Source organism: Strix uralensis, chromosome 7 (assembly GCF_047716275.1).
Source record: "Strix uralensis isolate ZFMK-TIS-50842 chromosome 7, bStrUra1, whole genome shotgun sequence".
NCBI lineage: Eukaryota > Metazoa > Chordata > Aves > Strigiformes > Strigidae > Strix > Strix uralensis.
The window spans coordinates 16882962-16900606 of NC_133978.1; the positions used below are offsets into that span (position 1 = coordinate 16882962).

The window sequence follows — 17645 nt, forward strand, 5'->3', positions numbered from 1 at the left end:
TTTGTTCAGTATTTTGGTTCTTTTCTTTATTTATGTTGCATGTAGCAGTGACGTCATACCCACAAGTTTCTCATCGTTTACACCCATGGAGATTAGGGTGACGTTGAAGAAAATACAGCAGTTTTCCCCTCTTCCACCTTTTTGGCCCTTTTTTTCCACAACCGTGTTTTTTTAATTCCTATTTGAAAATGAGATCTTGGCAATAGCATTTCCTTGAAATGATTCTAGAGATATCTCATGAATTTATAGGGGTAGTAGTTAGGCTGGGGTAATTACCACTATAGCACTGTTTGCCTGGTTAAGCACAATTAATTGTCAGACCGGTGTTCAATTTTTTTTCTACTTTCTCTTTTCCATTGCATACCTGACACAAAGAGTAACACAGCAGTCTTTTACTGTCCTTATCTAACTCCTTTCTCCCCATCAGCAAAAAAAAAAAAGAAAAAAAAAAAAAGATGGGGGGAAAACCAGACAATGAGTTAAATGTGTTTTTAATGTATAAACCTACAGATATCTTCAACAGGAAACAAGCTACAGTGATTATTTTCCCCAGCTTGCTTATTTTGAAATCAATTACATGAGTAGAGCCACGCTGACTTTTCAGGACCTAAGCTGTAAAGTTTTACATTATTATTATATATAGAATATGAACTTTATAGACCATTTCATGTCAATCTCAGTCATACTACTTTAAAGTGTATGGAATCTCTGAAGGCTCATCAGCCACTTTTAGTGTGTACAGTCGTGATAATGTAAATAAACACAGCATTTGGGACATGGAAAGAATTTTCTGCTTAGAAATACAAGCACTGCAAACAAATGTACTGCTTATAGGGCAGTGTTGGAATTGTATGGGCTTGTTCTTTCAAACAGTAAGAGGGATCAGATATTTTGTAGCTGAAGTGAGGCATTACTGTACCAGATTGAGGCTCCTAACCATGCTGAATAACTGCAGCTATTCTAAATAAGTGAGGATATGTGACTTTTTCAACATTTCACCAGATGTTCTGAATTTATTGTGTGATAACACTTCAGGTCTTAGTCAGGATTGAGATACGTTTTCCCCTCTCAGCTGTACACACCACAGCATCTTGCAAAGAATCAAGGAAAAGTTGACACTCCTGGAGTCACATGATAAAGTGCTAGTCATCTTAGAATTGTGATAGCCTTCATTATGATTATCATTATTTACTATTTATCTTATGCAAACTGCACTGAAGGATGGAGATCCTGTTGTGGTAGAAAGCATTCAGAGAACCGAAATTTCTCCAAAGATCTATTTTCAGCCAATAGAATGATGTAGCAGAAAGATGGGGCAGCACAGAAAAGCAGATTGTGAAACAGGTCAGCATGATAAGAATCAGTACTTACTAATAAACCAGAAAAACTAATTTCTATGGATAAAATTATGAATCCTATTGACTTTGAGGCAAAATACTAGAAGTAATTTGGCTTTATTTGAAGCAATGTATTTATTTAAAATATGTTTCTATGTTGGGGCCTTTCTGGACCAGAGATATTAGTTTAAATAGTAATAAATAAACAAAAGAGCTCTTCATGCTAAGAGAGTATTAAAAAATATTAAAAAAGAAAATAGCTTTGACTTGTTTTTTTCCATTTTCCCAATAGCTTCGGTTTGTTCAGAAATGCAGTTAGCTTTGAGAGTACACTGGCTGAGAGTCTTCTTTAAGGTAATGAAGGAAAGGTCATGATCAAACTGTAAATTAAAATGAATTGGTCTATAAATGTGCCATTACTTTACAACCTGTGAGTCATTCTTATAGCTAATAAAATAGGGCAAAATGTCCACTCAGGTCACCTGCTGTGTCTACAGTTTTGGCAAAGAACAGCACCATCTGAATTACAGCAAACTGACCAATTGTCTTTGATTGCAAAAATTGCAAGATAGTGAACAAGCTGACTTGGTGGTCTTGAAGTTGTTCTGTAAAAATTAAATAATGGAGAGATACCTTTGCCTGTTGTCTGAAGAGAAAATAAATTCTCACAAACAGTTTAAGATATGCTGCTGTATTTTTCAGGAAACTGAAATTGTTCTGGGGGAAGTCCTTTCAATATTTCAGTCTCATGATGCTAACCAGCAATGTTAAAAGGCGATCAAATCACTTTGGTCGTCCTTTAATGCTGCTCTTATTTTACTCATAGTGTGGATCGTGAGAACTTGATGAATTGAAATGTCACTGCATGCATTTCAATTCTTAAGTGTAGTGGGACCTTTTTTTACCATTTGCTGGTCAAGAAACCTCCAGTTCTTAACCAGCTGTTATCTCAGAGAGATCCACTAGATGTCCTCGTAGATCCACTTTTTGTTACCGTTGAGGTCACAAGGAAAATTACTACATGGGTGGAATACGAGGATTGGGTAGCCTGTATGTTTAAAAAAAAAAAAAAATAAAAAAAAAAAATCAGCAAAGATGAAGGGGTACTTTGTTCTGCTTGCTTTAAAAGCTGTTCCTTGACATCTTAGGTAGAGAATAATCTGCAGTTTCCTTTGCTTATTTTTGCAGCTGGAAATATTTCCCATTACTGTTTGTGAACTCTAAGTAACACCTCAGATCCAGACAATATAGAAATTTTGACTGGACTTTCTGAGTTTTTGAGATCAGAAAGCAAGGTACTGCTAGAAGCTTAGACATCTAAGGCACATTCCTTGTTAGAATGGAAGGCTATTGCCTTCTGAGAAAAATTGTAACAAAAAAAGTTTTTAAAAGTATTTATTTACTTTATAAATAATTGAGAGAAATTTTGCTTTCTTTTTGCTCTCACAAATCAGAAAATTATGAGTTCATATATGCCTTGTTTTGTCAGTAAATTATTTAAATAGTCTGATTTCCGTGTCCAGGATAACTTCCCCTGATATTTTTACTAATTCGTTTTACAAATGCTGTGGTATTGTCATCATACTAAGTAGAAGGATCTGTTCTTCCTTTTTGTCCATTTATTATTCAGTTGAAAATAGGGAAGTAATTTCCTTTATGTCCCAACTTACATTTTCACTAGTTGCAAATAACAGTTCTATTCAACATCCATAACATTTCTATGAATAGAAATGAGTTGATTCTTATGCAGGTGCTACAGGTGTCAAATGAAATTATCACCCACCCAGAGGCTGTTCTTAAGGTCCCCCTGTCTCTCTGATGATTCCCATTTTTTGTTAATGTTTATGGAAGTTTTGTAGGAAATGTGTGTGGCTGAACCATTTAAAATAATTTCTGTCTTGTCTTTGATCTTGTCACTAGTCATCCCTACTAATAATCCATGTTTTGTTTTATTTAAAAGAAAAGAAGTATTGTATTTGGTATGAATGTAACAATGACTGTATAAAAGGAATGAAGAGTAACAGCATGTTTTCTTTCCAAAATGTATTGCTCTGATATGCAGTAGCTTATATACTGGTTGAAACCCTTATAGCGAGTCCTTTCTGCTACTTATATTTCCAGGTCCAAGCCTGTTTCCTGCATGTTAATGATGTGAAATATTAAAATGATGCATGATTTCCAGAACAACTGATAATAATAGTTAAAAACAGTCCCTGAAAGGGTATTGCTTTTGAGAAGCACCATGGAGTCCTTCCCCTCTTGAAGAGAAGGGCTTAAATTTCCCACTTCATTGGTTAAGTCCGATGAAAATGGTACAAAAAGTTTTCCTCCCCAACCCTCTTTGCTCTTAAGGATGATTTCTTTTAATTTTCATAGATGTGTCCTATCCTATTATTCACTGTTGACAAGACATGTCTGCAAGTAAATGAAAACCAGGGACTGTTACTAACCAATGACATAGCAGTTGAGAATTTCTGAGCAATGTGTTTTGCTACAGCATTTGATTAGAAAAAGTTCTTCAAAACAGCTATAATTAAAACAAAATGGGCCTGCCTTTTACCTCACCTACTGTTAGTGTGTCTCACAAATGCCCTTTATTTTTCTTTCATTTCCTTAAGTGAAAATAATAAAATAGACGTAATGGAAAGACTTCCACATTTTTGGTAACATATTTCACTTTTCTTTTTCTGCCCAACTTTTCAATTTCAAAGAATGTGTTGGGAAGAGTTAGACAGAGAGAAACCATGGGAAAACAAATGCTGTTTTGAATTTTCTGTGTAGTTTGAATGTGTATGCATCAAAAGCTGCAGTGGAAACCTTCTTACTAAAAGCCAAGCTCTGAGGAATGATGTACCATGCAATGAACAAGCCTGATGCTGCATGATGACTTTCTGAACAGCTGTAAGATAACTCTACTAGGATGCTAAAAGAACATGGCATTAGTCATGTAAGCAAAGTTTTAGAGGAATGGAGTCGCTGCTGAAGAGATCACTCATTCATCTCCCTCAATGCCTGTTTTCCACAATCATAATGTTACCCTTGCTTGACAAGTATACTGTATGGCAAGTCATCAAGGCCTTAGAACAGGACTTGACCCATTTGAGTGATTTCTATCCCTCTTCCCTGGTGACTGTGGCATTAAGAAACTGGGAAAAAAAAAAAAAAAAAAGATAAATTATTTTAAATTTAATGTCATTACCATAATGCAAAAAAGACATCCTAAATGGAAGGTACAGGCCAGAGAAACATTACCTTTTTTCTGCATTTGCTTTTAAGGTTTTGTTTTTGCCTGTCAGTGTTCTGTTTTGTTTTTAGTATAATTGAGTCAGTTCAATCTAAACCATTACCAAAAGTGTTGGTTCAGTGCAGCATGTGAAACAATCTAAGTTGCCTTTGCATTTCTTCAGACTTAAACATACTGTGATTCAGGTAACATACAAAATTGCACAATGGTAATTACACATGTATTTATAAAATAGGATGCTGTGTATTTCTATAAATATATAACAAGGACATTCAGATGTCTAAAGGATATGATATTCTATTCTACTATGGCATTCCTTTTGGAATTAGCCCCTAATTGTACATTCAGTTATTAGATTCTTGATCTACCTTTAAATCCAGAGCAGAAAACATGCCAATGATTGGTTCAACATGTTTCAGTGGACCAATGCTCTGTGTGCTTTTGGTGATGCCTTATTTGTGAACTGATTTTAATGTCAAGCATATTTACCATTATTAGTTGTGTCTCTTATATGGGCAAATTTTGGTATTCTGTCAAGAATTAATTTGAATTCCTGAAGATACAATGTAAATGAAGTAAATTTTTCAGAAAATTTTATTAACATCTTGTAACTCTTTAATAATGTGTAATTTATTGCATTAAAGGAGTTCCCTGGCACAGTTTAATACAAAGAAATTCTTAGCATATGTTTAAGAATAAATATATTTATATATACGTATATATATGTATGTATGTGTATAATGTATATGTGTGTGTGAGTGTGCGTATGTAAGAATATATGTGTATGTGTGTTTCTGTGAGTGTATACATACATATATATAGAGATATATAAAAGTCTTTGATTTTTACAGGAAGCAGGATGGGCCAAAAATATCTAATGGATTAGCAACTTTAGATTTTTCTTTTCATTTTATCCCAGTAGTATTAATTGTGCCAAGGGAAAAATATATTCTTAGGATTCTCTGCTTTTACTATGTTCTTTTTTGATCCAAACACTTGACTGTAAACAGTAATTCTTCCCCATGTCTGCGGTCACCCTATAAGACTGAATAGAAATAAAGAGCAATTTATCTTTTGCCCTACTTTTAATGTACAGCCAAAGTGTTATCAATAATCTCATTGCATTTTTTTTCCTGGGTCAAGACTGTTAACATAAACTAAGGCCTGTATTAAATCCCTTAAATTACCTTCCAGCTGCCTTGTTATATATATAACCTTGCCATTAACCTGCTGCTCTTCCTCTCCTCCCATCCAACACATGGTTATAGCCAAGATGTCCATCTACAAGAGAATGAAACTGGCATGTTGTTTTGATTGCGGACGCTCTGAGCGTGACTGCTCTTGCATGTCAGGCAGTGTACATAGTAACATGGACACCCTTGAGAGAGCCTTCCCACTTTCTTCTGTCTCTGTTAATGATTGCTCCACCAGTTTACGTGCCTGTAAGTTTTAACACCAACACATGCTGTTCCATGTCTGTGGTGTCTGTGGTATCATCCCCGTCTTGTGTCGTACATTGTAGTTCTGTGAGTTTTACTGGGCTGATGCTTTTTTAAAAAGTCAAACCCAAATTTTAATACAGCTCTGTATTTATATTTCTGTTTTAATTTATTTTTAATATGAAAAATGTAATTCATTATTTTGCTTTGTGTGCTCTTTATGAAGCATGCTCTTGCAATAGCATGCAAGACCGTAGTAGTGCAGTTTGGTGACATCTTTTTTATTTAATTCATACAATATAAATTGTCATTAATTAAACAAGAAGTACTTCACTGGAGGAACAGGCCTTTGTCTAAATCTATGACTGGTGCTAAGCAGACAGCTTTAATAGTGCTAGCACTAGAGCAGCATGCAATAGGCAGTGAATAAATATACAGGATACAACTTAGTACCTGAACCGTAGTGGCTGGCATTCTGTTCTGTACTGTTACCGTTATTATCTTTAGTTTTGTTTGTAGCCCTTCATTCACAATTAGACAGGACTTTCCATCTAATACTGAAACTGCAGAAAATAAAAATGGTTGTACTTTTTGTAGTGCCTTTCTAGAAGGGCTAGCCTGGTGCAAACTTCCTGATGCAAACTTTTTGAAATTAACTGTAGAATCTGTCCCATAGGACAGTATCATTTTGGAATATACCCCAAGAGCTCTTTTGAAAGATGAGCGTTGAGAGCAAGAAGACAGAGAACTTAGAAAAATTCTGCATAGCCATTAATTCTTTGGGCCAACGGTAGGGATTCCAAAGCTTGCTTTATCAGTGGGATGTCAACAATTGAGGAAGATTGTTAAATAAAATGGTGATTTTTTTTTTCTTCATTTTCTTATCCCCTTTAGACATCCATAACAGGCAAAACTATGTCTTGGGACAGGAACTGTTTTCCCTTCCCCACCCAAATGGCAAAGAAAAACTATAAAATTATTCAGATAGATCTATAAGGAGTACTAGGAATTTTGATCAGGAAGCATGTCCGCTTTACATTACAAGTCATCCTAGATAAAAATGCATTCCACTACTAAGATTATAATGTAGTTACTAGATTATGCATCTGGTTGCCTTTTGGTACCATATGTGTATTGCAATATATAGTCCAAGTGGTGAATGACTTTCTTTAACTATTTTGACGTTTGAACTATTTTTCCAGACACAAATGTGGAGTATATGACAACAATACGATGTTTGTTAGCATTTTTTCTCTGAAGACTCTGCCAATTAAACTGATTCTAACAGGATTTCTTAGAGATTTTAACAGAAATCTTTTCTCCGTATAGGTCTATAAGCACTCTGAATGTCCTTTTTATCTACTTGGTTGCAACTCATGCATCACCTCAGGGGAGATGGTTGCCAGTTTTAAGTTCTATTCTAAGTTACAGGAGTTTTTATCCTTTAAAGAGACCTTTATCAGAGTAAAACACAGCAAAACGTATTTGTTGAGAGAAGTGAGCAAGAAACCTTCCTGGATTGAGAATTACTGTAGGCAGTGTTACTTACACAGCCAACAGCCTCAATAACACAGTGCCTGGTATAGTTTGCATTGATACAGACTAGCACAGAGAATATGTGCTTGAGTCCTGGTGCTGGTGTTAACAGCAACCAGACCAGGCTAAATTAATATGTCCCCCACAAATGGGTAAAATTTCTGCCATTAACACTGTTTGGCAAGGAAAGAAAAAACATAATTTGTAGGTTTACTGTAACTTTCAAGTTCACTTAAGACTCTACAGAGGCAGATAAAGTAAACATTTTTGATTGTGTTGCCTCCTGAGCCAAAAACCTCTACAATAATGGTGGTATTTCCACCAAAAAAACAATAATTTTGGGAAACACATTAGATCTATGTTATATTTTGAAGGATAAGTGATATTGACAGCTTTGAGGATTTTTAGCATCCTATCTTTCAAAGGCCTTTTCCCCTCTTCATCACTCCATCAAATCAAAAGAGATCTCACTCTTCCCCTTGTGAGACTAGTCACCTTTGGCTGTTAATAACAAGTAGGAAAATCAATACCAATTCACACTCTTTGCAAAGCAGCATAAGCCTTTCTTTTCCAATTAAATATATATATATACACACATGCAACATTTCACTGGCAGGGCTTCAATAGAAATCAGTGTGTTTTCTTTGCAGTACACAGGGGTCGTATGATGCCCATCTTGACAGACCTAGTTAACTCAAAGAATGGCAGTGAGAGTCAGCTTTTCATTAAATATGAGCAGATGTGAAATGTAGAGTGTTTGACAATTAGAAATGGCAGCAGTAGGGCCCCAGAATCAAAGTGAGGTCAGATTGGTGGATCAGATTACCTCTCTTACATTCTTTAGTTGTTCTGAAAATCATTTTGAATTAGCGTCAGTGGAGCCATGATGGGTTTTGCCCTTTGTCTTTTATGCTAGGACTGTATTGTTTCCCCAGACACTCATTAAAGGTCATTATACTATTACAGGGCTTGCTTTGGTCATGGTGCCCCAGTTGGGTTGGTTTGCTTCTACAATTGCTTAATGCATTTCTTTCTTTCCTTTTTTTTTTCTTTTTTACTTTTGCTTATAAAAGCAGGCTTTTTTCCAAGGTAAATAAAATCACAGACCATTGTATTAAACTTCTTGAAACAATGAGTAGCTTTTGTAAGAATTAATACTGTTTGTAAGAATCTGATGTCAGGTAGAAGATATCAGTTTACATATTCAATGATGTATACAGGATTTAGCATACTAAGTGTATAATATGTAGAGAAAGTAACACTTACAGTGTATTTTCCACTGTGAATAAGTCTCTCTGCTATTATATTGTTGCATGTACTTCTAGCAAATGAAAATCGTATTTTGATTAAATATAATTACATTAAAATAGCTTTTGAGTTTATAGGCAGTTGTCTGGGGAAAAAAGAAAAGGATATGATCTTTCTAAACATAATGAAATAGAATTTAAATTTTTTTGTGTGTCTACACCTTTTCAGGTTTAGCTGCTTTTGGTAAATTGTTACATGAACAGCAGTCAAATGGTCCAAGTGAATTAGAGTGAAGAGAGGCACGTAGCCACTGGAAAACCTGGCGTGGTTTATACAAAGAAATTATGTTACTAATAAGTGTGATGTTCTGCTTAGGTCTGCCAAATCTTGGGGAGTACCATTCAAATGATTAATTGATACAGACAGAATCTTAACCTGAACCATTTGATTTCTGTGTTTCTGTATCACCATACAGCTGTGCTTCTCAGGGACATCAAAAGTTCAAGTTCCAAAAGGAAACCTTTTCTAAACTTGTCGCTGAGCCCACTGCCATGGGAAACTAAAATTCCAAGGGCATTCTTGATACTAGGCCCAGGCATATCTAATTCACCTTGTGAGAAAACATGCTTTGACATGCTCTGATAGTTCTGAACAGGTTTGTGTGAAGACTTTGACTTTGGTGAATATCAGGGATCTACAGAGACAAAAGACAAGACTAATTATCACTATATTTTTAAGTCAGGGTTCAGCCCAAACTCCTAGCCGTCTTATGTGGAAGGACAGACCATGCTAAGACAAGCTGGAGAAAGCTTAAGTTTTGAAAGTAGCCAAAGCATGTACCTACCTGTATGCCAAGCCCAGTTTAGAACCATATATTCTATCTGGTCTTCTAGTGCCATCACGTGGTTTATGTTGAACAGACAAGTTAGCTGCTGAGTCATTCTCAAAGGACCTAAAATTGCATTCTGCAAGATTAGATGAACATTTTGGGTAGCTTGAATAAGGATAGCTGTTGAACCAAGGTTGGTACACTGTGCTGAAGCTATGTCTGACAATGTGGTTTAACAAGTTAGGTCAAGGAAAACACCTCTTTAATGTAACCCACCGATCCCTCTGTGGTCACACGGTCTCATCTTTGTCCTGCACAAAAAGCCAATAGCACACCTTTAATGCTTTGAGGAAGAAGAAATTGAAGAAGTAAATAAGCGATCGGGTCTGCTTAGAAAGGGAGGACAGATGTTGCCCCTCAGGGATGACATCATAAGGTCATAAGCAAGTGATTATTATCAGATTATGTTTTTTACAGCTCACTTCTATGGAATGACCCCACCTCTGTATACTGGAGAATGATATAGCATTATGTTGTTTTGCCTGGGGTTTTTTTTAAATGAGATTAATAAAAATGGGACATTAGAATGAGACATAGTGCCAAATAAATTCCTGTTGATTCAAACCCACAGAGAATATAAATAATAACCGTGTGAAACACACTGTGGGTGGTATATTGATTTATGTAAAACTAGTTTCAAATATTATTCTTTCTTTTAGGGTTGACAGATTTTTACTTCAGTTACATCAGTTCCATGCATTCAGGATTGTGTTCTTGAAAATTGTCATGGCTGTGATGTTTCTTCTAGATACCTCTACAAGACTGCATGTGTCCCCTTTCAAAGTACTGAAAATAATGTAAAAATGGACACCTGTTGTGTATATTTTAGTGTTCAATTTTGCAGAGAAAATACTATTTTGGCTAATTCAATTAAGATACAAGTCCAATACAGCTAGAACAAAAAAAGGCATGTACATCTTACTGTAGTCTGTGTTGCTACTGGGTACTGAAGAACACCAGCTTACCTTCCCTACCACCTTCTCAGAATGAACTACTGTCAAGAAAGCTACTGTTACCAAAACTGGCCAATGGAGTTTTGAAGCATATAAAACCAGACAGTGGAATAATTGAAAAAGAAAATACCAATATGGGAAATTCCTGTGCTGTTCTATAGAGTTTCTTATGGTGTAGCCACTGACAAGAAGTCAATGCTCGTACATGCTAGAGATTTGCCGTATTTGCAGCCAGCTCCATAGCCTGTGGTATTGGCAAATCAGAAGCCAGACACCATGAGATCTGCTTTTCTGAGAATGAAAATCTCTGAACTACTCTTCCACTTTCAAGCTTAGTTTATATTTGCAATTCTGGCTAACCTACTTTCTTTCCATCTTCTCCTTGTGGCAATTGTAAAAAGATGCGTGAAGGTGTTTCCACTAAAGAAGATAGGATGAATTGTCTCAATACATGCAAATCACAGTCTTAACTAGCATTTAAGAACTGCTTGCTGGAACAGTAGTTTCATTGAATCAACCTTTTGATTTGTTTGCCTTTCTCTCGCTCTCGATGTGCAGACCTTCAGGTGATACTCTCCTTAATGGCACTGTATGTTTTTCTGCATTGCTAACATAGAGAGAGATGCAGTGATCAGCGTGGGCTGGTATATGCCCTCCCAAGACTCCAAGTATCTTTTCCGTCTTTTTTTTTTTTCATGTGTATGAATGCACTGGGACTTTTGTATTTCCTTTTCAAACACTGAATAGATGACATTCATTACAGAGGGGGAGAAAAAGTGACATGAAACAATATTTTACAATAGGTGATTTCAGGTATGTAGTTCGACTCTTAACACTTCAAAAATTAATCCCTTTTACTGTTCTATATTTTAATGGAACATAAGTGCTGCTAAATTATATAACTTTCTTCTTATATGAGCCATATAGTTGAATAGTGAGATGTAGAAATGCAAGAGTAGAAGAAAAACAAAACAACCCCCCAAACCAAGCTGTCCCTTTTCAGATGGTAGAATGGTAAAAGTAAGACAATCTGGCTCATTACTCATGACCAGAAAATATAAATAATGAAGTACATGCTTTTTCAGGTGAGTTTTATGTTGCTGCATATACCACTAGACTGATGAGAGAGAGCTCTTCCCAGTTTGTGATGTCTGTAACAAGGAGATGAACTCTCACATCATCATGGGATGGAGCACTGCTAAGTTTAGCAGCAAATCTTTTCAAGAATTGGGAAGGTGGGGGAGGGAGAGATCAAGAAGTCTGCATTTAATACCTTTAGGCCTTTACCTTGAGTAGTGATTCTTAGTAGGGTCACAGGGAAGAGACTAGTGAGTGGCTTGCTTTGATGCGGACAAGCTAGAAAAGATGCTGTCTGCATCCTGTGGAGTGAATTTAGCAGAGGGTCTTATGCAAGGTGACATGGAAATTATGTTTGCATTTTTAGTTCCTGAGTGTGGCTGGTTGTCATGAAACTCACCATGACAGTTTCTTACCACCAGGCAGCAGATTCTTCCTGTTACCTCCTTGGTGTGGGACAGATGCTAGCCGGTTAGGTCTCCTTCTCTACTGTTTCTGAGCTATTTCAAGCGACAGATGCCAGAGCTGGCTCGATTTCAGCTTGAGCATTTCTGTCATAGCCCTGCCTTGAGCCCATATTCTGACCTTTACTATATGAAATAAAGTATTTATGAACAAGCAGTGGCTTGATCCAGAGCAGGCTTAGAGCAAATGTCAAGTGTCAAGTCACTCTCCTTCCTCCTTATACCACCTGCATTAAGAACCTGGATTAGACCCTAGACTACAGCACCAACTGCCTTAGGCTTTATGGGTCTGGAGAGACATAACTTATTAACAAAGAGTTATTAAATTTTTATCAGTTTTATAACACAATGTAAATGCCGTCTCTGAATCTACATTGTACTCATTATCATTTAAAACGTTAATTAAGTCAAAGTTGCATTTAATTCAGTCCTAAATGTGCCTTTGGGAGAAAGCTTTTAAAAACAGCTGCAGGATTGAGAAGCTCATTGATGCTGGGAAGTTGTTAGTACCACCTTTCAGGATAGGTCCCCCAAGTTGATTGCCATTTTGAGTCTTAGCTAATTGTGTTGATGTTATTGGGCAAGGTCTCAAATTAATATTGAACCAATAACAGTAGAAAGCTATCAGTTTATGCTAATCACAGATACATTTTGACATGTAATTTGTGTTCTTTTCAAATTGCTTCCAAACTAAAATGAAGAGTTGATTCATAAAGCCTGCACTTCTCATACCCTTGTATTTTTTTTTTTTTTCATTCAGTATCCTTATTGGTTGGCTCCTTTCATAACTCTGGGAAAAATATGTTCACTGACATGGAATATTGTCCTTCAGATTCATAGAAAAAGATGTCCTCTAGCCTAGGTCTTCTACATTTCATGTGATCTGAAGTTATTGTAATATATAGAAGGAGGTGCTTATTGAAATACATAGCAGACCACCATGTAGTATGAACATATGAAGTGGAATACAGTTTATTCTAGAATAAATGCCTTCCAAACCAAGTTAAAGTGTGCTTGGCTTACATTATGTATGGGAATATTATTGGTTTTGACGTATTTTGATGTAAAAACAGGAGAAAGAAGGAAAAAAATCAAGCACAGTGTTTCCACCATCTGGTTATTCCATTGAGACCCCACGCATATTTAATATATGCATACCTTTAATCAGTTAAGTAGTCACATTAGTTCTAGTGTGACCACTAATGTACATACTACGTCATTCATACTACTAGAACTGGAGCCAGAGGAAGCCAGCCTAATGCTTACTCTAAGCTAGGAGAGTCTATTGATTTAGAACTAGAGATCTTCAGATTTTATCAAGTTCAGTGTAGGTCCAGCAGAGTGGTTCAGCCTGGAAGCCAGAGGCAACTTGCAAGACAATTTTTTCTGGGTCATCTTATTTTCTACAGAGTACCTAGAAACTTTCCAGGTATTTGTATATGCCAGGATCCATAACCTCATGAGTTTTTTATGTGCTACATGAAAAGAGGAGATTGTTGTCACGTAACTCCATATGTGGTTCTCACAGTGCCACAAAGCAAGCACCCATCCTGCAATGTAAGTTTTAATTTGTTTTTAAGAAATCATAGATATATTTACTTTAGTATGTAAGTTCTTAAGTATGTTGATAATATACTTTAAAATAGGTTAAAGTTCAGATCTTGTACTTTTACTGTTTGAAATTACCAGCTTCTGTTACTATTCCTTTTTCTAATACAGTGATGTAGCTTTCCTTGTGATACTTTACATATTACTGAATGTTGTACTGCTGTGATTCACTTATTATAAATGACTTTAGGAAACCTCACACACACATGCTTCTCTGATACTTCTCCAATCCTGTTAGCACAGTACAATTATTCAGAAAAGGAAGGGTGGAAAAAGCATTATTACTGTGTAAGATGTGGCCAGTATCATCTAGTTAAAAATTCAGGTGGACGTTTTAGTTTGACTGGAAATTCTACCTAGGCAAATGTGAAACAAAAATGGCACAAGGCAAAGATCCCAATCTTGACTGTGCCACTGACTTACTACATGACTATAGTTCTTTTTCCACCCGAGACTGAGAAAATTGTATTCTTAATATATTATATTACATTTTGTGCTAAGAAGTGCTTAGGGATCCTTAAATTTTGAAGTACTGAATATAAACCTGGGTGTTCTTTTGACATAGTGATTCCCTTGCAGAGGCCAATTTTCACGTCTTCTGATCTTTGCTGAATGAGGTCATAGATACATGGCAAAGAGGAAAGGAAAGTGAAATGTGGTACATGACAGAAAGAAAGAATGGTGAAATTACCAGAACTGCCTTCTTGTCTAATTTAAGGAGGTTTTGAAATAGAATACTGTCTAAGAGGGCATGAATAACTTCTGTTTATCTGCATCAGCAGAGAAGGATCTCTTTTTAAATTTCTGGAAAAAAAAAAAATTATCTGCAGTTTTTAGTTGCTTCTGAACTTTAATTGGAATGCAAACCTTGTTTACTGTTAAGAACTGCTGAAGGAAATCCAAAAAATCATTATAGTGTCTTTGATTTTTGTCATGCAATTTCCTGTATTCATTCTTGCATAAAATATTTTGCTTGCACTAAGCATGTTGCTTTCTCCATTCCCATGTTCGTGACATTATCTTCACTCCAACTCAGTGGTGTTATGTGTTGTCTGACACGGCATCTCTGACAATATGGAGAGTGATTTTACATCACCATAGTTATGATATGGAGGAAGACTGGCAACAAGAAATGGAGGTTCTGTTCTTGAACAGACTCTTGTCAGAATGGACTAGCAGGTGTACCATCTAGCAATTTAGATGGTTTATTCTACAACTAGCCGCTCTTCTATAGTATTTACATGGTCCCATATGGGACATATTGCTTGGACTTTTAGTAAAAATAGAAGTTGTGACATATGGACAACAACTTAGAAGTCAAGATAAACATCTGCCTAGCTGATAAATTTTCATCAGCCAATAGAACTAAGATTCTTCTAGCAAAGAATAAAACCAATTACAAGTTTTGAGCCTTATGTAGAGATGATGCTTATTTCTGTTCCATGAGTAACATGAGGTAGAATCCATGGTTGCAAACTGATAGCATGTTTCATTAACAGGCATTTGCCCAGTGATTTTTTTATTCTTGCTTTATCTTCATTAGATTTATTCCTGATCTACCAAAACAGGACTGTCAGGTTCTCTGTGATCAGTCAGTCACAAGATGGATGTCAGCAAAGAAGCAATACTGTATTTATTTAGAATTGCAGGGTGTGAAAATGAATATAATTCACATGATGAGGTAGCAGAAGGGTGAAGTGAGATACCCCACTGAATAGAACAGGATGTACTTTTCTGACTTGCACTACATGGTGTCCTTTACAGCATAAGGGAAATATTTCCCAAATTTTCAGATAACATGCTAATATTTCTCACGAATAGAATTGGACTCATAGCCATTCTTGCATCTTGTCTTGTTTTTGACATGAAATACTGCTTTTACTTGGTTCTGAACAAAGCCAATAAGCTTTCTAATGTCAGGGCAAGCAACAAAATAGCAAAATACATTTTACTAACTCTTGGATGCTTAGAACTGCTTTTGATATTCCACAGAAAAATATTTATCCTATTGTGTGAGATTGCACATTTTCAGAGTGTTATTCAAATTGAATTTTAGTTGTTGACAAATTTTGTGTAAATTGAGACATGAAAATATATTTTTTGTTTCATTTTATGTTAAAAAAATCTGCTGAAAATTAAATCAGTTTTCATTTGGTAAAGATCTAAATTTTTCCATAGTTCTTGAAAGCTGTATATTTTGCACCAAGAGCTCATGTTCCGTAGAAGAATTATCGAAGGAAAAAGCTAATATTTATATATCTCTCTCTATAAGAATTTCATTGTGTATATTTTGATCTCACTGCCCTGGGTAACAAGATATACCTTATTGAGTTCTTTATTCAAAGGAGAAAAGACAAGAGAACAGTAGATTTGGGACAGATGTTAGTTTCAGCACAAATTCTGTGGTGATAATTGTAGTGCAAGGATCTGCAGAGACTGGAATCAGTAATGTAATCCTAGCTATTTGACAGGATCCTTCCATACAAGCAGTCCAATTTACAGGCATCTTAGACTTTAGAGAGGTATATGACTCAGCAAAAGACTTTGGTTATATTTGGAAGAGAAGCAAATGAGCACACAGTTTTCAGTGACAGGGAAGATTCAAGCCAAGGATCTGTGATTGCATAGTCTAAATTGGTCTGATATTATGTCAGTCTGAAATTCTGTGAGAGCAGGAACTGGCATTATTTTAACCCATTGGCACCAGATCCTTCTGTGTGTTGGTTTATGTAGTATGAGTTCTGTGCCATATCTGTACACTTCAGTATGCGATTACTGTATAATTCTGCCATTCTTAGAACTCCCTACACCTAAATTTGCCTCTTTTCAAGCATGGATTTATTTTAATTTTTGTTTCAGATCTCCCCTGTGATCACCACCACATTATTTTTATTATAGCATGATCTGTGGAACTTTTATTTTTCTTTCTTCCTTTTCTATCTCCTACTTGAATGAAAATGCATACTCTGTTTTTCGATTCAGGATTTCTAGTGTTATTGTGTCTAGTAGCTGATCAAGCTTTAATGGTCTTTTTGATTGGCTGATCTAATCTCTGAATGCTGCAGCTCATTCATCCACAGTTTTACTGGTATTTCTCCTGCTAAATAGGTAGCTAAGCTCTTGGTTTGCATCTAAAATTGTAGCTTGAGGGAATGCTAGAATTCTATCTTTAGGCTTATATATTCAGCCTCAATACTCAAGCCCCAAATACTCCTCAAGAAATACCCTGAAGTTGTCCCTTGGGTCCCACAGATTTCCTCAGCAGTATCCTTAAGTTCTGCCCATGAGGAATATAAAATAAGCCAAAATACGCATTTGTTTTTAATCTGCCTTTAGCATATGAGTCTTTTGTCTGCCCTCTTCTTTCTCCTCAAGCAGGACAAAATAAAATCCTCAGAAGTAGAGCTCCAAGCAATTTGCTTTTGGAAGATGACTTTCTTGACAGCTGTCAGTGTCCCCTGAGCACTGGATTTCTGGATGCTTTCAGTATCTGACTCTCAAAACATCTGGCAGCAACACTATTTCCAAATATATTGACATCCTGTGGCATTTGTAGTTCATATAGTTACTTTCAGGGTAGTAACTGACCTGAAAATCTTATGAAATCTATATCAATTTTCTCTTTGTTGGAGAGAGTTCTTCCTGCTCCAGGTGATTGTGGGCTTTGTTGTGAAATTGGTGTGATATTTGATAATTATAACAAATTCTGGCAGTTCCGTGGTTTCCTGCAGAATTTTCTTTCTTTTTTTTTTTTTTTTTATCAGTCTTCTTTCCTCCTTATCATGCTACCTGCTTTGAAAATGAACATCATCTGTATTTAATTTTATACACAAGAGTATAAGTATTTCCC

At 35.9% G+C, this 17645-nt stretch overlaps 1 protein-coding gene across 19 annotated transcripts in view; it reads left to right on the forward strand.

Annotated features, from left to right (window-relative positions):
- KCNMA1 (potassium calcium-activated channel subfamily M alpha 1) overlaps nucleotides 1-17645 on the forward strand; it is a 514017-nt gene that overhangs the window by 407774 nt on the left and 88598 nt on the right. For 2 of the 19 annotated variants that reach the window (XM_074874565.1, XM_074874566.1), the window contains exon 19: nucleotides 5850-6023. The exons of the other annotated variants lie outside the window; for them this stretch is intronic. In XM_074874565.1, coding sequence (XP_074730666.1) covers nucleotides 5850-6023 — 174 coding nt within the window. The remainder of the gene's footprint in view (nucleotides 1-5849; nucleotides 6024-17645) is intronic. 19 annotated transcript variants of the gene reach the window in all.